At 43.3% G+C, this 25,638-nt stretch overlaps 1 protein-coding gene across 1 annotated transcript; it reads left to right on the forward strand.

Annotated features, from left to right (window-relative positions):
- Nucleotides 1–993: 993 nt before the first annotated feature.
- Nucleotides 994–25,638, forward strand: LOC114558313 (family with sequence similarity 120 member C). Its single transcript, XM_028582196.1, is given in 18 exon segments — nucleotides 994–2,585; nucleotides 4,917–5,163; nucleotides 5,344–5,426; nucleotides 6,709–6,837; nucleotides 10,036–10,138; nucleotides 10,279–10,343; nucleotides 10,716–10,990; nucleotides 11,225–11,387; nucleotides 11,503–11,586; nucleotides 12,389–12,560; nucleotides 13,111–13,360; nucleotides 18,173–18,287; nucleotides 19,545–19,754; nucleotides 20,741–20,812; nucleotides 20,814–20,979; nucleotides 22,837–22,972; nucleotides 23,129–23,192; nucleotides 23,361–25,638. Coding segments are annotated over 18 exon segments (3,108 nt in total). The 5' UTR covers nucleotides 994–2,069; the 3' UTR covers nucleotides 23,619–25,638.

Raw genomic sequence — 25,638 nt, forward strand, 5'->3', positions numbered from 1 at the left:
GAATGGCTGCAGTGTGTCTGTCGTTCATCATATTTCCCTGAAAGTGATCCCAACGATATCGTTGGGATCACTTTCAGGGAAATTGTTCTACTTTTTTAATCAGAGATGACACGGAGACATTGATACGAGCACATGTTAAGTTGAAGCAAGCTTGCTTGCGCGTCACCATGGTAACAGACAGCCTCGAGGGCCCGGTGGCCTAGTTAGTTTGTTCCCCCATTTTTTTTTCTCGTGGCACTTTTTTTCTCCTCCGAGAGCACCGAGTTGAACCACCGGGAGGCGACAGACACACCCACAGGTTTAACATGAACGGGACGCGATATTTTCTTTTCCCACTATGGCCATGCCAAGACCCGCCCTTCAATAGCATTCACACACTACTATTGGCCAAGCGTCCATGCTTACGTGTACAGGTCATATCCCCTGACCAATCCCCTAACCCTAACATTAACCACTCGAGGTGACATGCCTAACCCCAGCCAATCGAGCTGCTTCGTAGGGCGGGTCTTGGCGTGGCCATAGTGGGATTCGTAATTTTGCGAAACGGGACAGTCAGCGCCATTCTACCTGTTACACGACTTATTCATTTTTCATGCATTAATAACGGCTACTTCATGTTTGATTAAATTAACTGGTTTTCATTATGTTCACTGCTAAAAGTATTTGTTAAGTACTTCAGTAGCATCAGCAGTGGCCTGCCATAACGGCAGTTAGCTAGCGTAACATTATGAATATTTACTGGTTGATATTAAAGAGGAGTTATTAATAGCACCGGACAGGTAACTGACAAATAACGGGGTTTGTGCTTGAATCACTTCAGGGCCACTTGGAGAAATTTCTACTCTCCAGCTTTTTTATCCCCGTCCAACCCGTTGATATTCTCATTCTGGTAGTTGTAGTTTCTTTCTGTTTGCCACCACATCCGTCCAAGTAGGACGTGATACACATGTTAGACTCCATTTCCCAGCGTCCCCCGCGACCGCGCCTCCTCCCTCCACTCCCTCCGCTTTCCCTCCCACTCTACTGGGCCGCGAGGAAGTCGCAAGATGGCTGATGTCGCTTGGAAGTAATGTTCCCCTCTGCAACATGAAGCCGTGAGTGTGGAAGACAGCGAGGGAGGCACCATCGGGCTTTTATTTTTATTTTATTTTAGTTACTTTTCTTTTATTTCGTCAAACATCCATCTCATTCCGCGTCGTGTCCGCCCCGGACTTGTCTTCGGGAGTTGACGCGTCAAATCACGCCGGGGACCCTGCCAGCAGCTAACAGCTAGCCACATAGCTAGCCAACGTTAGTAACGTTACAGCTAGCCAGTCAGCCAGGCACATAGCTTGTTAGTTTGTTCTAATTAATATTCTGACACCTGCGAGCCAACAAGCTACCGATACAAATATGCTAAGATTTGCCTGAGGTAGTGCAGAATACATGTCAAATATTTTCGTTGTCCGATAATAAAAATATAACCATTTTGCAAGCTGCTCGGTTTAACATCATGTCCGCGAACTGGCCATCTAGCCTGTGGTGTGCTAACTAATGCGCAGTATTGCATCTGTTTCATGTGCACAAACCAGCAGGATAATTATTTTATTGGCATTTTTCAGTAATATCCACCACCTTGCTGCATTTCCGTTATTTGCTGCCAACTACGTTTTTGAAGCTGGTTATGTTAAAGCCAAATTATGGGAGCAGGAATGTGTTGAACTTTTTCTGGTTGTAGGTAGCTACACTGGCCTTGCTGGCATCTCACCAAAAATCCACAGGGATGGACACTAAATTGAGAACCCACGACCAAAACTGAGAAATTGGCATTTCGATATCTCGGAATAAGTAACGACAAGTGACACGCGTCTACAGCGCTGTGTGGTGACTCATTTTCACTAGTCTGGGTGACAGATAAGTTGTTTTGCAGGGTTAACTAAACTACAGTTAGTCACTACATCGGAGACCAGTTAGCTTGCCTAAAGTGCATAGCTAGCTACGGTCTCGCCCCACATCACATTTCAAACACGGCGTACAGAACGTATTCAGAGCCTGCTCCCGGCCAGACACACCGGCTTAACAACACAGTCATGGGAGTGCAGGGTTTTCAAGAGTATTTAGAGAAGCGGTGTCCCGGGGCCGCAGTCCCGGTGGACCTCCTGAAGCTTGCCCGTACCGCGGCCCGCCAGCCCCCTCACCACCATCACCCACACCACCACCCACATCACCCAGGGCCCATGCCTCCCCCGCCCCCGCCTGCCAGGATCCTAATCGACGCTGACTCCGGCCTGCAGCGCCTCTACGGCGGCTACCAGACGGACTGGGTGTGCGGGGGCGAGTGGAACGCCATGCTGGGCTACCTGGCTGCCCTGTCGCAGGCCTGTCTGTACCAGGGTGGCCTGGAGCTCGTCGTGGTTTTCAATGGCACATTGGGTAAGGAGCGCTGGCCCGAGTGGGCGCGGCGAGCTCAGGGCCAGCGACAGACGGCGCAGCTGATAGTCAACCACGTCGGCAGCAAGGCCACCCCGCCTCCCCGTGCATGGTTCCTGCCCCCGGCCTGCCTCAGCCACTGCGTCCGCCTCGCCATGTTCCGCTTCCGAGTGCGGGTGAGCAATGTTTGATCATGGTGGTGTGCAGTTGTTTTATTGTGTTCATATGGCGTGCTGTTCATTTAACACTTGCCCTTTATTGTTGAACGCCCATTTAGCAGCTTACATCATCCAGGGCCCTTTTTAACTCCTTCCAGTTGGGTAACAAGTGCAATCACCAACCCTAACCACTGAAATGAGTCAATCTCGATATGTGTTTTAATATTATACATAAATACATACAGAGCATTGGCTGTTTTTAGCCAACAGAGCATATATTCTATCTGTGATGCCTGTAGCTGGCCTGCTCCTCTCATGGATGTATTTGTGTTTGCTCTACTGGGAGGAGAAATGTATTCTATATATGATGCAGCGGCTACTGGTTAAACCAGTCCATGAATTAGAGCAACATGTGTTGTACAACATGACCTAGTCTATATATTACATAACATGAACTCATTGAACCTTTCATACATTGTTGAACAACTGCTGAGTGGATAGAGTATATATAGGTTCCCATTGGTACATTGTAATAACTTATTTTGTGCATTTCAGTTTGTTGGTGATTGAGAATATAAAAATATAAAATATGTTTTATGTATCTGACCTATTAGCACAATAGTATTTGCTCTGATGTTAAATATAGTAGGTGGGTGTACTATACCTTCCTTACGCTACTATTATGGGGCAAAGAATACCTTACATGTGTTTGAAAAAGGAAATTGGTCTCATAATGTTCCGACAATGCATCAAAACCGCTGTTCCCTCCTGTCAACTTTACCTGGCTGTCTCTTTTTGCTTCCGATCTACTTTCCCATCTGCTTGCATGCTAGTGTTAAAAAAACACAGTGCCATAGAGAGGATAGAGAATAGAACAATCCCACCCACATTACAGTACAACGTATTCTGATGCTCCGTGTGCGTACAGCATCATTACTCACAGTTCCAATGTGTACTTTTTTGTTTTTTTCCTCCCTGTATTCTGAGAAACAGTAGTATTTCTGCAGCTTCAAGTATCTCACCTCTGCTTGAATTACACCTTTACTAAAGCCATTGCTGTTCCTCCATCTAGCTTTGGTGCCCTACTCAACTTTACACGTGCCGCATGCAGTCTGTCCATTTGTAATCGTTGCATATATATTATTGTTGTTTTTTTTTACATTGATTATTAGTTGTATTATTATTGGTGAGCACACACATGTTAATCAATTTGAACAAGTCCTGAAACAGTTTGTTCATAATCAAGCCTTGCCATCACTGCCACATATTGCATTCATTTGAAGACACAGATTTGATCACCAGCTCATTAAATAGATTTTTCAATGAAGTAACTGGAGTGTAATTATTTAGTTTTCACACTGATTAACACCGACGTTGTTTAACAAGATTAACATACCAATTTTGGCACTATTGCGACGCTCTCCTGCTCCCTCTCTCTGGCATAACCAGGCACCTCACCCACCAATTGGGTTCAGCGCGAGTGGGCTGTGAATCATTTAGGTTGCCCTAGGTCCAGGTATCTGCGTCACCCCCCCAGTGATTCGGAACAGATTGGTGCAAGCTCAGATGTTCCCCAGATGTGTTTTTGCGAGGCCTGTGGCGCTTTAGTATTTTGTTGGTATACAGAGTGGCAGCACCACTGACCGACTGTCTGTAACCTCTATCTTCCTCATACATTGAATATGTAGCGGCATAGATGAATCGATTAGTTGTCAACTGTTAAATTAATCGGCAACTATTTTGATAAGTTATTTTTAAGAAAGAAAACTAAAAAAAACTCTCTTTCAGCTTGTTAAATGTATTTTCTAGATTCTTCTCTCCTCTGTGACAGTAAAATTAATATCTTTTGAGTTGTGGACAAAACGAGACGTTTGAGGACGTCATCTTGGGCTTAGGGAAACACTGATTGAAATTTGTAACAGTTATCTGACATTTTATAGAACAAACAACTAATGGATTAATACAGAAAACAATTGACGGATTAAACGACTATGGAAGTAATCGTTAGTTCCAGCCCTAGTCGTTTGGTCTATAAAACATCAGAAAATAGTAAGAGTCTTGAGGTGACTTCTTTATATTACTTGTTTTGTCTAACAGTCCAAAATGCAACGATATTAAGTTAAGTTCAGAGAAAAGCTGGAACTGGGTAAAGTTTGGGAAAACTAAAAAAAAATTTAGAATTGGTTGGGAATTCATATTCTGTTGATAGATAAATCACACTTGAAATATGACAACTAAATCTAACACATGGCAAACCAGGTTAGCGGGATTTTACCCATTTCCCACTCTATTTAGAGTTTGTGTTTTTATGACACAGCAGGCTTGAGTTTGTCCCCTCTGCATCTACAGGTTGTACAGACTTTGGAGGACCACCACCAGGAAGTGCTGTCTCTCTACAGGGACTTTGGATTCGCTGGCCTCATTGCTCAGGATTCTGAGTTCGCCCTCTGCAACGTACCCGCCTACTTCTCGTCGCATGCGCTCAAACTGAGCTGGAACGGCAAGAACCTGACCACGCATCAGTACCTGCTGTCTGAGGCTGCCAGGCAGCTCGGGCTGAAGACACAGCACCTGCCCTGCTTTGCTGCTCTGCTGGGTTAGGAGTCGCACACTCTCTCACGTACACTTACAAATACACACAAAGCAAACATGTATCCAACGTTTCTTTCCCTGAAACGCACACCCCTACTTGCAAGTTGTATTTTCGGCACCCCTCTGTGTCTGTCGTCCTCGTTCGTTGACGCAGCGAGCATTTGAAAGAGTTTCTGTCTCGCAGGAAATCATATTCTGCCTGATGAGGACCTGGCTGCCTTCCACTGGAGTCTGCTGGGACCAGAACACCCACTAGCTTCTCTTAAGGTGCCATAATATTTCTAAATCCAAAGTCCTCTGCAAACCACAGCTTAGGCTGCAAGAATAGTAGCTCTAACAATCATGTAATACTAATGTATTAGTCAAATAGTGACTTGAGCCTTGATTTACCTCAAATATAAACATATTCCATTCAATTCAATATTCAGTTCAATATTTTCCGTGTTTTATAAGTATATTATCATTTTTAGAGAAAAGAGTGTTTTCTGATCTCCCATTTTAATTTGCTGGTCTTTCACAATACAATCCTTTTGAGTGGATTAGGGACATCAATAGAAGGCTTTAATTGTGAAAAATGCAGGAAATGACTTTTATTAATGACATCTTAAAATCATTACATTGATAGACATGATTGGAATGAATGACTAAGTGATTGGACGAAAATGTATTCAGTTATCAGGAGAAAAAAAGACTAGACATCGCACACCATAATAAAATAGTTGTAGATATTTTTGTTATCTTTGAACATCTTATTATTGATTACCTACACTTCATCCACAAACATGAAACTTACTGTATGTAAAGTATATAAACGTTAAGTCTAACGTCTATTTTCTATTGTTAGACTGTTGAATGTGTGGTCTAGACCAATTTTTTATATGTGAAATCAAAGGACTGCGCAAAGAGAACTCCACTTCGCCGCTTTCCTCTGCATTCCTCGCCTCCACGTTGTCTGTTATTTTCTTGTATCCCGACACCTTGTTGTGTGTTATTGCTTAGCAATGACACCAGTCTTATGTCAATTCTGCAATTTAAAAGGACATGCCAGTAATTTACAAAGCAAAATGACATTGGCTGTGCTGATCTCCATGAATATTAAAATGTTGAGCAGTAATCCGTTCCTATAACATACACAGATTATGGGTAATGGTCTACAAAAACGGAGTCAATTTGGTCTTTTCAGATGAACCAATGAATAAAATGTTGTAACTCAATGAGCCAGAATCAGATGCAGCTTATTTAGCCTGAAATAATGGCATCTTCTGAATATTATCTCCTAATTTTTTACGTGGCTGTGAGACAATATGTGGTTTAAGGTTTTCACAATACAAGAATTTTGAATTTCAAATAACATTTGAAAAGATGTTCGCGTAACTATAGGCACTAGAGCCGACTAGTACATTAGATCACCCTAATGCCTTTTCAAAACCTGATAACTTCCGGTCCACTTTAAATAATTTAGATAACTTTAAATACCCCACAGTTAAATATCTTGATGTGTCTCTCTCGTGTGTGTGGATTACAACCTTTTGTACTGTTGCGGTTTCAGGTGCGAGCCCACCAGTTGGTGCTGCCGCCCTGTGAGGTGGTGATCAAGGCCGTGTCGGAGTACGTGTCCTCAATCAAAGACCTGGGGAACCTCGACGCCATCGCCAGAGATGTCTTCAAACAGTCACAGGTGGGTCAAGTGTGCGCTGCCCCTTTTGTCCGTCATAATTACACAGTCAGTTTTTATTGGGTTTAATTTGAGTTGATTGAAATGGGTTTTCCATGTTCCATCTCCGACCGGACGGTTTCTGATGGTTAAATAGGTCATCGCTGTTGACACAAGACCCTGAGTCAGCATCTGCACTTCCTCACATATCAGTGTTCAACCATAGAATTGCACCACACTTTATATAAGTCTACAGTATGTGCTATATAGGATTGTCTAGTTTTTAATTCACCAGAAGAAGCTCATGTCACAGAAGACATTTATTAAAGTGTAAATTTGCTCTCCAGTTAATATTTGTGATTGAGCAACTAGGGTTGGAGTTCAGCAGCATTTTATCAAATCCACATCTTTATGCCTATCAAATCTATATGTATGGCTGAGCGAAAATGAATAGACAACAATTTTGAAAAGTGAATCTTTTATTAACGGAGTCAAAAATGCAAAAATTAGTGGCCCTAGCTCCTTAAAAGTGAGTTTTTTTTTTTTTTTTCTTCTTCTAATGTATGACATCCCTTTTTGTGTTTTTGGGCTGTTGGTTTTGTAAAGTCAGTAATATTAATTCTACTTTCTCATTTAGCCAACGTCGGTTTAATTAATCTACCGTTATTGCACATGTGTAAAAACTGGTTGTACTTGCCCCAGCATGTTCTCAAAGGACCATAACCCTTTGTGATCCAACAGTTTTACAGTGACTTGATGTGTGGTAGATAAATGTTTAGGCTGAGGACTTGAAGCTCACCTTTTGTCATGAGAATGTTGCCTCTAGTGTTGTCTTTAGGGATGTAACGGTATGAAAATTTAACCTCCCGGTTATAGTGACCAAAATGATCACGGTTTTCGGTATTATCGCGGTATTTTTAAAAGTGTGTTCAATATGTTCAGAAAGCACCGATAGGCCTACACAAGCTGAAATGGTTTAAAAAAGTGTAAAAGTGTTTATTATATTACAAAAATATAGGCAATAGGCTTGTAAAAACTATTAAACTACTGAAACACCGGCCCGCTGTAGGGTGTCCGGTAAGAACTTGAACCCGAGATGTCTGACTTTGAGATCCAGGAAGATTTATTTACAACTCGAACATGAAGTTAAGCAAATAATAATGCACATTAATAAGCATCTGACTTACTATGAACATTATTTACCAAACACTAAATGTTATAGCCACCAGCATATAACAAGAAACAATACTAAGAATGACATTAATTTCTCTGTAATAATTAAGATAAATGTAACATATTGCTCAGTAACACAAACTGAGAATAAGCCACGTCTATCACAGCACACCTATCCATAACGGAGCAAACAGTGTAATATACCTTTTAATAGCTAAGCATGTGGCTCCACAGCGCTAGGCTGTTTACCTTTCTTTTACTGTCTATGCTGTTTACTGGCAATTGCACCTTGCTAGCAAGCGCAACCTGAATATCAACACGTGGCTGCACAAGTAATATTAAACAAAATGCGCATCTGTCAGCTATGCAATAAGAAGCACAGCAACAGCAATATTATCAAGACGATAATGTATCTCTCTCTCTGTCCAAATAAATGTCATGTCGTAACACGGGCAAAACTTAATCCACATCCTAGCAGGACACTTATTGAAATATGAAAGTAGCTTTAACGTTTACACAGATAACGAGGCAGTAAAACCCATGACAGTTGAGCAAGCTAAAGAATAGTTTAAACTTACGTTCTGGGCTACACACTTCACTTCAACAAGTCCGAAAACGGGAAAGGAATGATGAAGAAAAAGTCAGTTCACAGCTGCTGTTCTGTCCCCTTGTCCTGTCTGAGTGCGAGTGATTGGCAGGAGATCAAAGCGATGACTCTCGTCAATGATTGGTCAATCATCTCAGGACAGAGAGAGTCTTCTTTACAAGGCTGATAAATGTCCTGAGCGCTGTCATTTCCTCCTCACGCCGTGATTCCAACGTCAAGAAACGCACTGTAGGCTATGCATTGCGCCCGCGCGGCAACTTCAGGAGCCCAGGATTAAGATGGGAACACGCGGTTTCCACACCGTGGTAATCCACACCGTGGTAATCCACACCGTGGTAATCCACTGAGATAACAATGATATTTTAAATGAAAACGCTAATTGTTATCTTCAACATTTTTACCGTGGTTTACCGTTACACCGGTACATTTTTTTCTTCTTCTCCATTACGTGAAGTATGTCTGCACTTTGAAATATTTGAGGCACACTGCCATATTAAGTGTGTCTAGTAAACTGATTCTCTTGAGTTAGAGCAGCACGTCCTTATATTCCATTATCAGTTGCAGGCGTCAGTTGTAGACAGATTTGTTAGACTTGGACCTTTTTAAAGGATAAGTCTGGTGACACTCTATAAATAACAAGTATTATCTGTGATCCAAAGTCTGAGCTACCTTCTTCCTCGGCGCCATAGAGCTCCATTGTTGTCCGTAAACTATTAAAACACATCAATGATTAACGCCGTTGCTCTGGGTGACGTGTTCCTTCATTATCATGAGCACACACCCTGCTGTTGATTTTGACTCAATCCCGCACACACCGTAGAAGGATTCTGATTAGAAGTACTCACCAGAGCACCACCAAATGTGTATTCATCCCCCACTGAAAATAGTCCCCAGCTAAAAGTCCCCAGCAAATACACCATTTAATCCTTTTTATCAGTAACCTTTTCGAAAAACTACAGTGCCCAGCTGTCTTAGGAAATTGTTTAGCCTAAAAAAATAAATAATAAATGTATGTATTTGACACGTTTCAAAAAACGTTTTTAGGTTGCCAATAGAAACACATTGGGTTTGTGGATGAGAGCCAACACATTGTTAGTTTAGGGACTTATTTCATAGGATTAGTTGACTATAAGAAAAAGAGATACTTCTACAGAGCTACGCTGATCCTGTAGTTATTAAAGCCACCTGTGTTCCCTTTCATATTAAAGCTAAGTTGCTTCATACTGGTGTTAAACGCCAGGTCAGTTTTGAAAACACATGTTAACAAATAAACATCAACGACCCAACATTTCCAGTTCCATTACCAGTTTTCCTCCAGGCCCCCCCTGTGTTGGTCTGAATGGGGAATAACCCAGCAACAGATGTGTGCATGCAACCTTTTCGCGGTCACCACCCCAGCACGTAATGCGGTCAACATAACGCGTTGTTTCTTTCCTCTCCAGTCTCGTATGGAGGACAAGGTGGAGCGATTCAAGAAAGCTGTGGAGTACTTCTCTGCCGCCTCCAAACCTCGCTCGCCCAACATGGGGCCCTCCTCTTTTATCTGTGAGTAGTAAACACGTTTAGACAACAGAACCAATAGTCTACTCCACGCCATTATGTAATCATGTTTGGCTTACAAAGAAATGTGTTTATTAGAAGAAAATGTTCATTTACATCCTTGTATTTCTTTTTCTTCTGCTCAGTACCTGGGTTTGGATTTGGGGGACCACCTGGTCACATGGGACCTATGCAGCCTGGAAAGAATCAGGTAGATTCCTTAGCTTGGTTATCCTTTTGTCCTCTTTGATGCGTGTGTAATTTGTTCCCTGCTCTCTACATGAATCTACATGTAGCAGAGTGGATTAAGTTTGTTGCTCTTTGAAATCCCTTTGTGGCATGTGCTCATTCAGAGGAAAAAACTGGCTGAGGGAGGAGGGGGGGAACTTCACATCCCAAATCCCCCAAACCATCCTTGATTAGATGCTTCTGGTTTGATCTGAAATAAAATAGAACAGAATCGGTTCACGTCCCTGAAACGACATCTCCCCCTCCCTCCCCTCTGCTCCTTCTTTTTCTTCCTTTTTCAATCCGTTTTTCCTTTCATCCTCTTTCTCCTCCCTCCTCCTCTGTCCAATCCCAGTTCCCTCCTCCCCAGGTTCCGGGGTTAAAGCCACCCTATCAGAATGCTCCATACGGACCCGGCTCCAACCCTCTGTTCCCGAACGCGCCGCCACCGTCCCAAGACTGCAACGATTCGCTGACGAGCAAGATGGGCTTCTCAGATTGGTCGGCTCCATATGATTCCACTCAGGGGGGAAATCGATTACCCAATCACCACGCCGCCACTCAGTCTGTTCCCTCTCCATCTCCTTCATCGTCATCAGACGGAGATGAACCTAACGACAGCAACGCAAAGTAAGACCCAGAGACCGTAAAGTCGTGTTTCACTGTTAGGGTTTCAGCTCTCTAATTATATTGAAGAGAAACAGGGATTTGGGCATTTTAGGTGGAGCGAAACACATTTTGACTAATCATAAGGAGAGAAAAAAACATAAAATAAAAGAAATAAATATGCCAGTGTGTCACAACAAGTTCACTTAAAAAAAACGTCCGGGATGATTAAACGTGACCATGAAGCCTCTCTCTCAGCCATTTGACAGACAAGCCCTCTCGGTGGGAAGATCCTGCTGGAAGGGGGGGCTCGGCCTCCGGAGATGGTTCCCAAGGCAACGGGAGCGTGTCACACATTCCGTCACTGCTGTCTATGGCGACGCGGAGTCACATGGACATAACCACACCCCCTCTGCCTCAGGTGTGTGTCCATGAGAGATAAAAAAATAATAATAATTTCAAACCAAATAACACAGTTGTAGGTTGTGTTGAAAATTTGCATTTTGTCACCTTGTTCCTGTTCCCCTCCATTTCAGGTCAGTGCTGAGGTTCTTCGTGTAGCCGAGCACAGACACCGAAGAGGACTGATGTACCCCCAGATTTACCACATATTGACCAAGGTAAACCGTTTTCCACACTTTTGGATGTCATTCGTGTTTTATTTGTTTGCATTTGTCTCTGCAAGTAGGGTTGCACGATATTGACAAAATGTGATATTGCGATATCAATATCAATTTCAATAATTTTAAACCTATGTAAAAAATTCCAAAAGTTATGGGAAAACGCATCAAAATAGATTGATAACAAATAAAACACAAGGTTTATTTTAACTGACCGTCATATTTGACTGGTACGACATGAATAAATACATAAGCACCATGTCTACAGAACAGGACATGTTTTACTGGTTGGACAGTATTAAATATATAAAGGGAACAGGGGACAACTTTTCTTTCGCTTCTCTGATTCGTTCCGTTTTGTTATCTATTTCTTCACGTGTGTGTCAAAATATGAACACACGTGGTACACTCCGTAGGGTTTGTCACGTAGTGGACCCGTGCGCTGACGTGTACTAACATGTGCAAGTGGCACAGTAACTGGCCAATGAGAGATGATCATTATAGCGTTTCAAGCGGGCTCTAAATCAAACACAACTAAGCCACACAGCCAACGGACGGGACACATATTAAACAAAATATTGCATACTTATCGCGACACTTTGGATACAGTATGAGTCGATATGTCATGCACCCCTATCTGCAAGTGTGTATTTTGTCATTGCATGGTCCCCCCCAAGTCATCTTGTCTAGTTTAACACGGGTTATAAAAATGGCGATGGAGGCAGTAATGTATCAACCTCGTCGGAGCCTCCCTGTAATCTCTCTGTCCTTACTTGTCCCTCTACCCCACCACGCCCCTCAGGGAGAGATGAAGATGCCAGTGTGTATAGAGGATGAGTGTAACTCTGAGCTGCCTCCTGCCTCTCTGCTGTTCCGTGCTGGCAGACAGTATGCCTACGGCGTCCTCTTCAGTCTGGCTGAAACACACCGCCGCCTGGAGAGGCTCGCTCTCCGCAAGAGGGCTCCCCTGGAAGGTAGGTCCTGGGACAGAGTGGAGTCTATGGAGACAGATTTATTCTTAGATTTTCTTTTTCTTTTTCTGGGAATCCAGCCAGAGATTAAAGCTTTCCACAGATCTACAAAGTAAAGATAACTGTAACTATATGGATTTCTTCTTTTTTGGCCCTGGCCTGACCAACAAGGAATTATTGATCTCATTAATTTGCTCACTGATATATCTAAATGTAATGGAGCCATCCTTATTGGTATTGGTTACACGGAAATGATCTGCTGTTAGAAAGGTCTGTTCTCTACTAATGGAATCAAACCTGTACTTTCACAACATTGATAGACACAACAGCCTATATTTCAATGACACACTGAACCCTTATCAGAGTGTGTTAGCTACATGATTTGAATAATATATCAACGTTAATATAACAGCCTGCTCCAAAGCCCGGCACTTAAACACCTGTATCGTTGTCTCTAAAGAATCGAGTGTACCAACATCGCATCAGTATTTTTTTTTCTTCAAACCCTGTACAGTACATGTTTAACCCACTTCTCTTGCCTCTGTTTTAACAGTTCCTCCAGTGATTGTCAAAGAGTGGAGCAGCGGTAAAGCCAAGTCAGCCCTGACTCCGGAGCTGGTCCCGGCCCTGTGTTTCAGGGAGTGGACCTGCCCCAACCTGCGGCGGCTGTGGTTGGGACGTGCCAGCGAGGACCGCTCCAGGAGAACCAGGGCCTTCCTGGCCTGCCTACGCTCTGACTGCCCAGCCCTCCTCAACCCAGCACAGGTCCCTCAGCATCTGCTGCTCATGTGCTGCGTGCTCAGGTATGACACCAATGCTAGTTGTATTGTGTGTGTGTGTGTGTGTGTGTGTGTGTGTGCGTGTGCGTGCGTGTGCGTGTGCGTGTGCGTGTGTGTGTGTGTGTGTGTGTGTGTGTGTGTGTGTGTGTGTGTATCTTGTTTTACTATATTCGTGGGGTCCAAAAACCGGGGAATACAGTATACTTGTGGGGTCTGCACAGCCTTGTGGGCCCCAAAATGCTGGACCCCACAAGGTTAAAGGTTAAAGCTTTTTGAGGGTTAAGACTTGGTTGTAGGATTAGGGTTAGAATTAGGTTATTGTTAGGGTAAGGGTTAAGGTTAGGCATTTAGTTGTGATGGTTAGGGTAAGGGGCTAGGGAAGGCATTATGTCAGAGACGGTCCCCACAAAGATAGTGAAACAAACAGTGTGTGTGTGTTGGTGTGTGTGTGTTGTCCTAAATAAAGTGAGCTTTGCACGAAAAACCTCATTAAGAGAGTCAAACACCTTGTGTGTGTCTTTGAACATTTGTGCGCCGTTCTTTTCACCGTGCACTACAGATGAAATTATTATTTAATTAGTCTATCAATTTGACAGGCAACTATTTTAAAGGGGTGATTTTAGAGATCTTACCCTGTCATAGTTGAATAACGACAGTTAGGTGGGTAAATAGGACATACATAGAAGCTCAAAGTCCCATTGACACCCCTTTACTATGAAAATCTCATATTTTGAAACTGCCGCTGAAAACGGGCGAATCCCAACAAAGCTGGAAGTTGACATCAACCTCCCAAAAACCTGAACCTTTGTCAGCCCATGGGTGTATTAAGAGAACGGTCACGCCCCAACATTTACATAGGCTACACAACTGACCTGAGATCAGGTAGTCTTCCGAATCTAGCTAGGTCACACAGATCTCTGCTATTCCATTACAAAATTCACTTCTGAAACTTTTTTATGCAAGAAATCGTAAGGCTCAAATATGGGTCGTTTTACGAAAATGGATGGCTAATTACAAATTTTGTCCGACTGTGTGTCGGAGTTCAGCGCCAGTGCTGCCTGTGTTGCCTGTGCCTCGCCGCCCGACCTGCCTTCCTTCACACACCCCGGCCTGCTATGAGGTACTTGGAGCTCCGGCACGACTGGCAGTCCACAGCACTCCATACCCGCGCAAATTCACAGTTTTTTGGATAATGGACTACTAAACGCCGGTGCTCTGACAGAGCTCCAGGGCTCCCCTCTTCAGCAACACAGGCAGCACCGGCAGCTGAACTCCGACACACAGTCTTACCAAATTTGCAATAAGCCATCAATTTTTGTAAAACGTCCCATATTTGAGCTTTATATAGTTGATTTCTCGCTTAAAGTCTCAGAAGTGAATTTTAATAACGTAATAGCCCGACAAACAATGTTTAACTTTGCAGTGAGACCTGCTGTCCAGTATCTCATGTGTTTCTATGTAGTTTGCTCAAACCAATCAGCACGTAGCTCATTCTGAATATTCATGTGCATGCCATATTTGGAAGAAAAGCTCTTGTTCCAAATAGAGCCATATTCACAGGGTAGTTAAGGGCCTAATAAAATAGCATTCGGGCAATTTTCAGCCCAACCAATGTTACATACCCCATTATGAGACCTTAAGGAACAGTGTAAAATACCCTATATAATCATTCTATCAACCCTTTAATAATTGCTTAAGTCACTTTTGAAGCAAAAATACCAAACATTAGTTTGTTCCAACTTTTCAAATCTATTTTTAATTTGCTGCTTTTTATATAATAGAAAATTTGAATATTTGGGACAAAACAAGACATTGGACACATCATGGGGGATCATGGGCTCTGCTAAACGGCGATCAACATTTTTCTTTATTTTCTGACATTTTATAGACAAATGGATAAAAAAATAAATAAAAATGTCTACTGCTACTAAATTAATTCTCTTAAGGTTACACATTTTCTCTGTGTATTTCACTTCAAAATACACATTGTGTGTACAATCGGCTATGTTGAGCTCCGTGTTGTTTTTTTAGTAGGAAGTTATTCTGTGATTTTCAAACTTTAATGGGTACGTCGCTTAAGGACTTAAGTATTTTGCTCAGTAATACTCTTGGTTCCAGTAGCACTGTGTTGCCCCTGACAACATTTTGATTATTGTGCTTAGTGGAGGTTTAAAGCTGCTGGATGCATTTTCTCTTACAAAGATCGGTCTGTTTTGTAGAGCTGCAGAAAATCTGTGTTTATTTCTAATAATCGATTAATTGTTTAAGCCGTGTAACATTCCCACAAGACTGGGTTAGGCTTTGTTTCAACTGCTCCGCGTGCTAAGCTCGTCTAATTGACCTACCGAGTCCGAAAAATAGTTCACATCAGCCTCAATCAATTCAGAGTCGTAGATATTGGGGAATTTCTGAGCTTCCTCTTGGCTGAAAGAACTGCAGGAGGTGTGGACAAACCAATGGCAAAATGGCCGCAAAGACTCCGCCTCTGGCAGTAACATCCAATTAAAATCCATTCTTGAAATTAATGCCATCATTCAGCTAATTTAAAAGGAGCTAAACACGCGGCAAATATGGCTAATTTAAGATATTCAAATGATGTGACTGCAAGACTAGAAGATAACCACTTTGAAGCAATAAGTGAACACTCCCAAGTAGAGGTGGGCGATATATCGTTTAGACGATAATATCCAAATTGTTGTCTGGACGATATGCAAAATTGGGATATCGAATATTTCATAATTTGTACAATCCGACCCCCCAAACATGAAAAGAGCTGAAGGAAGTTAAAGAGAAAACAAATAACGCACACTATAACCTTCTAAACAATTATATGTAGCGATTTTAATACTGTAGGGGTTTGTTTGACTGTATTTTTTGTACAAAATCACGATCGTCCCGCACGAGAGTAAGCTGCTACTAGTTCTTACCTGTGTGTTATCACGTTCACTCATGTCAACAAAGATGGCGGTGCTCGATTGTCCAGCGGCTCTCCTGTCGGTGTATATTTATACAAGTACGTACAGCCACACTGAACTAATCAATACAGGACCACGATACAACACAGCCGTTACGAGAGCCTTCCAGGCGGCTCATAACATCCCGGAGGAAATAGCCTGACCGAGCCCTCCAGGTTGTTGTCGGCGCTAGCACGCCGAGCTAGCTATCTACCGACGGAATGAGAAAATAACTCCGGTACGACCAGAGGCGGAGGACTGCATTTTTGTGCACAATGAATGGAGTACCAACTGCAGGATCTTTGCCCAGCACGGCTCACCTGACCTGGAGCCCTGTCGGTAATATACTGACCATTTTATTTACTACGAAAACAGCACACTGCCGTCTACATAGCCCCCAATGCTAACGTTAGCAAAAGTTTGGTTCACTGCTAACCATAGTAAACAAACTGCAGCGCGATCACCTGGATACGGGATACAGGGGACTTTTACAAGGCGTCCTTAAAGTCTGTTCCCCTCCAGCTTTCTCCTAGCATGTAGATTGTGTTACTAGAGGGAAGAACACACTGACCATGTATACTCTAACATCAAAAAAGCACACAGAACTGCACCTCTCCCTCACCTGGGCCAGTCAGGTCACATCCAACTCCTGATCCCAGCATAAATCCCGGTCAGAAGGACTATACATTCAAGTAGGACTATCAGAACCTAGTCTGACCCGGCCCTGTCCCAGCTTCAGGACTGCTTCCAATAAGGACGTGGTTGTGTGCAATATGTTACAGAACAGAGCCCTTTATTTATTGTTATGATTTCATCTTACTTGTACATTTTCCCAAGAGAACCACCAAAATAGCCTCCGAACAGGGCTTCTTTTAACTTCTAGAAGGATTTCAAAAATATCGTCTGAATATCGATATCGAGATATTGAAAAAAAATATTGAGATATTCATTTTTGTCAATATCTCCCACCCCTACTCCCAAGTCTACCGTTCTCCTGTTCTTCCCATCCTGCAGACAGTTTGCCTTAGTCCTAGTACTGTAGATAAAGCACAGCTGTTACTAATAACATTAACGCTGGGCTCTGTTCTGTTCAGTGAGCCCGCGTGCATGATACCAGGACCCTGAAACAGAAGCCGCTCAATTGCATTAAGCCATCACCAATTGTATTGTTTACACATCTCTTACTGTCACATGTCAAAACATCTTTTAATACAAACTAAACGATACTGCAGAACCGTGTGTCTCCTACCTGCTGAACTGTTGTGGTTTCTTCTTATTATGACGAGTAATGCGGACATATTTAATATTGCGCTAATCATCACAGCATTTTACTATTATTATTATTATTATTATGGGGCAGCTGTGGCTAGGAGGCAGTAGTCTTCCGCTAATCGGAGGGTTGGTGGTTTAATCCCGGGCCCCTGCAATCTACGCGTCATAGTGTGCAGTCTACAAGTCAAAAGTGTCCTTCGGAAAATTGCTCTGAATTGCTCCCTGTGCCATCGGTGTGTCAGTGTTTATCCCTCCCCTCCTGATGAGCAGGTGGCACCTTGCATGGTGGCGTCTGCCATCTGTGTGTGAATGGGTGAATGCTGGCTTGCATTTTTAAAGCGCTTTAAGTGGTCACTAAGACTAGAAAAGCGCTATATAAATGAAGTCCATTTAGCTTTTTTATTAATATGTGAGAATATGGACTATAGTATTGAAAATCACATCAGGTCATCGGTCACAAATGTCATTCCTATATATGAGAGCCTTATGTTTTTACTGCGTGTCCTGTGCGTCTGCAAGTGCTAATGCTGTCACTTGACTGTAAACATCAGTACACTGTAGCTCTGTGTATCTGCTGTGTAAAGCCGGCTTTGTTTTCCTTCTCTCTCAGGTATATGATGCAGTGGCCTGGAGGAAGGATCCTCCAGAGACACGAGCTAGATGCCTTTCTGGCTCAGGCCGTTTCCAGCCAACTCTACGAACCCGACCAGCTACAGGAGCTCAAGGTGAGACACCCCGGTCCTTACGCTGTCATTGTTGGAATAATCATTGGTCAGGGTTTTTCCACTGAAGACTAGATATGATTGTTGATTAGGTCCCATGGGGCAGCGCACTTTTGAGTGGCACAACCTTTTGACATACAAGAGTAATAACACCAAACCTGTTTGGTTTGGTTCAAACAAACCGTGTTGCTTCTGCCTGTTTTGGTCAGTTAGTGGGCGCTGATTGAAAGCTGTCAGTCCAAATAATCAGACTGAGACCGCATGAAAGGAGGGTTCAGTTTGTGTCCTGAAAATAAATGGACCAACAACAAGATTTTTATCATAGCAAATGTGGGACTTTGGCATGATTTCAAAAGATAAACTACTATTAAATCCATCTTTTGGTTGTGAACTTTCAAGGAAGTTACCTTTCATAATAAGTGATGTATATTAGACGTGTCTCTGTCAAGTTTTTCTCTTTTAAAGACTAATTTAAAGGAAGACGCCAACTTATTGGGAATTTAACTTATTCACCGTAACCCCCAGAGTTGGACAAGTCGATACATACCCTTCTCATCTCCGTGCGTGCTGTAATGCTGTCTGACGGCTCCAGCGGCATCAGGCCAGCACAGAACATGCAGGTGAATGGTTCCAGTAATCCTACTGCTCCGAATAAGTGACAAAATAACGCCAACATGTTCCTATTTACATGTTGTGATTTATAGAGTCACAGCGTGTACAAAAAACAACGTAACATGAGACACAGCCGTCTTCTAACTGTAAACAAACTGGGAACTCTATTCTCAGGCAGAAGAATATAGCACTTGGGCGGAGTGATATGCTCGCAGCAAGCCTGTCTGAGAATATAGTTCCTGGTTTGTTTACTGTTAGAAGATGGCTGTGTCTCATGTTACGTTGTTTTGTGTACACGCTGTGACTATACAAATCACAACATGTAAATAGGAACATGTTGGCGTTATTTTGTCACTTTTGTCACAATTTGGAGCAGTAGGCTAGTTGGAACCAGTTACCTGCAGGATTTGTGCTGGGCTAAGCTAATGCTGGAACCGTCAGATAGCGTTACAGCACGCACGGAGATGAGAAGGGTATGTATCGACTTGTCTTACTCTGGGGGTTATGGTGAATAAGCTAAAGTCCCAATAAGTTGGCGTCTTCCTTTTAAGTGATTTTGGTGTTACAACCTCTCATGGGTCTAAGACCTCATAATTCTCAACTCCTCTGCCTGCAGTTTAAAAATATTTACATTCGGTTTGCCGTTAGGTGGAGAAGGTGGATGCCCGCGGCGTGCAGCTGGCTTCTCTCTTCATGGCGGGTGTCGACACAGCGCTGTTCATCAATGATGTGTGTGGCCAACCGTTGCCGTGGGAACACTGCTGCCCCTGGGGCTTCTTTGATGGCAAACTGTTTCAGAGCAAACTGGCCCGGGCCGCTCGCGACCGGGCCGCCCTGCTGGACATGTGTGAAGGACAGGTATGTATGTGCATGTATACAATCCTGTGGCAGAAATCACCCGAGGATATGATGGATGTCTTTTTTTTTTTTTTTTATATAAAGTAAGTATGAAATTTAGTTCAAAAAGCATTTTAGTTCCTTGTTTAAATGGTCCATAGACAGTAGTTACTAAGTAAGATGGTTGTCAGTAAGTGGAATACTCCTGATCAAGTTCTTTTGGTCCCGATCGGAGTCCTTTTTAATATCTGATCCAATACTTATTTATTCAACATTTAGGTAAATATATTAATCTGTAATAACATCTATAGCCAGTCCTTCCAGAAAGTTGTTTTTTTTTTTAGTTTTTTGTGTGATTGTTGCGGGCAAAAATCCTTGATTATGCGGCACGTTTTCTTAAAAAATGCGATGGAATATGCGGGATGTTTATGCAATTTTATGCGAAGAAATTGTGGGAACTTGAAAAAATCCCCAACACCCTGCTTTTCAATGATGTTCAAGTCGCGGAATTACATCACTTCATAACGTTGCCATGGCAACGGGAAAATGGCTGCTCTTGTGTGAAGTAAACGCAACATTTTTCAACTTTCTGCTAAGATATATTATGTGACTTTTTTTGCAACGAAAATGCAGGGTTTATGAAATCATACAAGCCATGCATATTTTGCTCAAATTGGCAATTTATGCGGCGAAAGTGCGGCATATTTAAAAAAAAAAAAAATGCAATCGCATAATTCAATGCATATCACGTTTTTTTCTGGAGGGACTGTATAGCCTTCATAATTCAGCCCACCTTATTTTTCAGGAGCTACTAGTCCAAATCCTGAAGGTCCTGATCCAAAACTATAAAGTTTATAAGCTTAAATTATTTATATGCTATGAATAACCTGGAACTGACGTGACGCGATCTGCTACAGAGAACACATCGCGGAGTAATCGGCCCTGATACCGGTCCTTAGAACTCACAAGACCTTTCTACTGCAGTCACAGTGTTGTCTGCTTTGCAGGAGGAGCTGGTGTCCAAGGTGGAGAAGATGCGTCAAGCAATCCTCGAAGGCATCAACCTGTCCCGCCCTCCTCCCCCCCCCCCCTCTTCCACCTCCCGCCTTCCTCCCCCCAGCCATGGTGCCCCCTTTCTACCCCATGCCTCCCCTCTACCCACCCCGCCCCATGGACATGCCTCATCATCATCATCATCATCATCACCCGCATCACCCTGCCCAGCACAGACCCAGAGCCTTCCCAGGTACAGACCTCTTGGTTTCTCCACACAGACCTGTTTGTCATAGACATCAGCTTTGCTTTTGTCCTAGTTCCATACTACACGCCAGTTCTAAACCGCTTTTTGAGTATGTTGTGTGTTTATGCTGGAGAAGTGAGAAAATAAAGAACCCTCAAAAAGGCAATGCAATGTATAAAAGGAAATGGAGAAGCTGTTGAAAGTTGGAAATAAAAAAAATAAAAACTAATTGTGGATGGTGATGAAACTCTGCTGCCGGAACACCCCAGAAAACAAAAAGTAACCATTCAATTTGTGGAAAAAACATTTTGCGGTCTCTGTTAAGTTTGATTGGCAGTGCCATTTTTAAAGTCACAGTTTTGGTTGCCTTTGCAGAGGAAGGCTAGACAAGTTTATTTATATTGCACCTTTCAACAACAAGGAAATTCAATGAGCTTAAAGGAACACGCCGACTTATTGGGAATTTACCTCATTCACCGTAACCCCCAGAGTTAGATAAGTCCATACATACCCTTCTCATCTCCGTGCGTGCTGTAACGCTGCCTGACGCACCCACCGCTAGCTTAGCCTAGCACAGAACCTGCAGGTGAATGGTTCCAGTAATCCTACTGCTCCGAATTGTGACAAAAGTGACAAAATAACTCGTTCCTATTTACATGTTGTGATTTGTATAGTCACAGCGTGTACAAAAAACAACGTAACATGAGACACAGCCATCTTCTAACCGTAAACAAACCGGGAACTATATTCTCAGACAGGCTTGCTGCGAGCATATCACTCCGCCCAAGTACTATATTATTCCGCCTGAGAATATAGTTCCCGGTTTGTTTACGGTTGAAGATGGCTGTGTCTCATGTTACGTTGTTTTTTGTACACAATGTGACTCTACAAATCACAACATGTAAATAGGAACATGTTGGCGTTATTTTGTCACTTATTCAGAGCAGTAGGATTGCTGGAACCATTCACCTGCATGTTCTGTGCTGGCCTGATGCCGCTGGGGACGTCAGACAGCATTACAGCACGCACGGAGATGAGAAGGGTATGTATCGACTTGTCTTACTCTGGGAGTTCCGGTGAATAAGCTAAATTCCCAATAAGTCGGCATGTTCCTTTAACATAAGGCGTAAAAGGCTATAGGACCAACACAATGCAATAAAAAGAGACACAAATAGTTAAAATATATATACATACATACATACATACACACACACACACACACACACACACACACACACACACACTACAGCGCAACTACAGTGCAGTCAAGATATGAATAAATAGTCCCAAACTGAATAAAAGGCAGTGTCAAACAGAAAAGTCTTTTACTTGATTTAAACAGTTAAAGCAGACCTCAGGTTGTTCTTTTATGTGGTGCATAAAAACTGAACGCTGTGGCACGTGCATTGCATACTTTCCTGTTAAAGGTGCAGTCTGTGATTCTAATCCAATATACTCCTTTTTCAAATTCAGCATCTATCTTCTCACGGTCCGCTAGCTCTGTAAATGGGAAACAAACAAAGTGGCTCGGACCGAGACACACGACAGTATTCCGCTCGTGCACAGGACAGGGAAAAGGCCATTGATGTAAGAGAGAGGTGGTGGGAGTGAGAAGGATGGTTAAAAAAAAAAAAAAGAGCAATGACTGAAGGGGTGTATTTGTTTGGGTGTTGTCAGACTCCACCTTTTAATATAAAGCAGTAAAATATCCAGTATTCTTGTATACTAACTGCAAAAAACATACATACGTATGCATACTGTATACAGTAGGTAGTATGGAATTGGAACACAGCTATAGTTTGTTAATTGAGGCTCTACAACAGGAAACGTCTCAGTAGTCACTCACTTTCCTTCTTTTTTCAGGCCTTCAGTCCATCCCCCCTCAGGGAGGGAAACTGGAGATAGCTGGCATGGTCGTTGGCCAGTGGGCTGGGAACAAACCAGTCCGTGGGAGAGGGGGGTTCAACATGCATGTGGTGTCCGTGGGAGCAGGCAGAGGGTGAGTAAGATGGTGATCTTTTAATCAATACAGCGAACAACTGAGAATGAAGGCAATACAGAGCATTGGCTTTACTCCTCGAGCCCTAAAGCAGACTACTGATACTCGTTGTGTTCCACACTTTGATCCGAGCGCCTTTCTGTTTCTCCATCGCAGGAGGGGTAAAGAGATTCCAGCTAAAGTAAGGGCGGTGAAAAAGGCACCCACCAACAGAACACAGGTATGGCACGGGCAGACTTTCACACAAAGCTCTTAAATCTCGTACGTTTTCCCACAATGAGTAATCGCAGCTGTAAATTCCCTCTTCGTCACGTTCCTACTTGACATCGTGGCCACTGCTGTTCTGTTAAAGTTCTGTCCGATTGTTGTCGTCCGTCCCCCCCTCCAGATGTCGCCGCCCCCCCCATCCAGCAGTCCTCCAAAGCCCTCAGAGGAGGCGGCCTGCACGCCAGAGGTTGCGACTCAGCAGCTGAACGGCAGCTCAGCCGCCTCAGCCATTGGCCAGCCCTTGGAGCTGGCCCCCCTGGCCCAGCCAATCCCGTGTGCCTTAGCCAGCAGAGACAACCAATCCGAGGGGGTGGAAGTGGAGACCCCCTGTTGCCTTGACGACTGCCCGTCAGACGGAGCACTACAGAAGGAGGAGTGATGGCACCCTTCCCAGGGTGCACTGCTCTGAGAGGGTTCTCTGTGTTTGACTGCCTTTCCCTGTTTTTTTGTAGCCCTGCCTGCTAGCTGAGCACATTACCACCTGGAGCAGGAGGTCCTCCCTGCTGCTCCACGTGGTAGGCTAAAGCAGTTAGCTAGTTACTTCCTTTTTAGTTTTCTCATGTGGTTTTACATTGTTTTATGAAGAGAGTTTTTCCTCCATGAGTCTGTAAGCGCCCCACCCCTCAAAAATCCCAAATGCCTCCCTCCCGCACTCAAGAGTATAAAATAAGCTTGAAGCCCCACCCCCATTACGACCCACCACCTAAACGATAACTTATTTTATTTTATTATTTTTTTTTTTGTAATGGTCCCGTTTGTAATGGAATCTCTGCACACAGCTGTTAAAGCGCGCGGTTTCGCTGACCGAATGGATGTGGTTTTCCATGGTTACATCATCTAGGCCTAGTCGCCATGGTCGGTAGTTGTGTGTTTGTTGCCATAGCCGTCTCGTGTGAGGTTTTTGTCTTGCATGAATTCAGAGAGATGTTCGGAGTTTGACTCTGGATGTGCGAGTACGATTTTAACAAAGTGATTTACCATTCTTTTGTGCAGTGACCCCACCCCCACCCACCCACCCGTAGTATTGCTAAAAACACAATGTTGGTATACTTACTAGCAACATTGATTGATTATTTATCACAGGAGCACTTCTGCACCATCATGGTATTAGCGTGCTATCTTACTTTGACCCATGTAGCAAAGCCTAGTGCTTAGCTGTGCTAAGAGACCCCATGATTTTATGCACCTTAAGCCCTAAAGTATGCAAGATATTACTCTGCTCCTCCAAAAAAAAAGTGCATTATCATATTATATCCCCCCCCCTTGCCCCTTTCTCCCAATGCTTTGATTGTATTACCCTAACAGAAGCACTTCATGTTGTATTTAAATATAATGGATTGGAGCGAGCCCCTATACAGATGAATTGACAGTCTAAGAGGGGTGTCCCCTGCGCCTAAATAAATCATTATGACATGTAGAACTGCGTTTAAAGGTAGAGATCTATTTGAGAGACATCAGAATGTTAACGGAGTGGTTTCAGACAAAGAAGCACTTTGTTTTAAAAAAAAACAAATATATTAAACCACACTGGACAGTCTTCTACCAGGTGACAAAGAAACAAAAAACTCTGGGGCACCTTCTGGAGTTAAGGCCAAAAAGAAAAGAATATATGCTGCCCAGCGAAAGATGGAAATGAGTTGTGAGGATTTGGGGGTAACTGCTGCCAGGCAGAGTTCCCTTCAGACTGGCCTCACACATTCAGTCATGAACTTTGCAGTGAAGCTGAAAGGACTCCTGATTCTCCACGTCAAGGATTCCTGGGAATCTTTTCAGATTTCTAAAGTTATTTCCAAAGTCTATTTAAAAAAAAAAAAAAAAAGAGAGAGGAAAAAAAGGCTAGCCTAATGAGGCAGCCAGTGATATAAAAGGGGTGTGGCAACAAAAAGGCCTCAAAGACACCCACAAAACCCCACCCCTGGTGGTGATTTGAGCAACGGTTGTCATTTTGATAGCCCCCCCCCCCAGCAGAGCTCTGGTGTGTCACTTTAGACCAGCAAGAAGCACTTCCCTGCCCTAAAGCCCCTCGGCCCCGAGCACTGCAGAGGCTTTACGGGTCGGATCCCATATAACACGACAGGAGAGAGGGAGGCCTCATGGCGTACCTGAGTGTGCCGCTCACAATCTGAGACTTCTAAGATACTGAATTGTTTTATTAGAGCACTTATGTTTGTAGAGAATGAGATGTGTGTGTCCCCCCCTCCCCCTCCCCCATAGTAGGTTTCATCTGACTACGGAAATGCAACTTAACCAATAGCTGGTAGCACAACTGCAAATGTAAAAGCAGTAGACATGCTGCCTGAGAGATGCTGGCCATGAACATCGTAATCTCCTATAAACTTACTAAGAGAGGTTGAAATGAGCTCACTATGTTTTAAAAAAAAAAAAAAAAAGCAAGTCAA

The sequence above is a fragment of the Perca flavescens genome, chromosome 7 (genome assembly GCF_004354835.1).
Source record: "Perca flavescens isolate YP-PL-M2 chromosome 7, PFLA_1.0, whole genome shotgun sequence".
NCBI classification, from domain to species: Eukaryota; Metazoa; Chordata; class Actinopteri; order Perciformes; family Percidae; genus Perca; species Perca flavescens.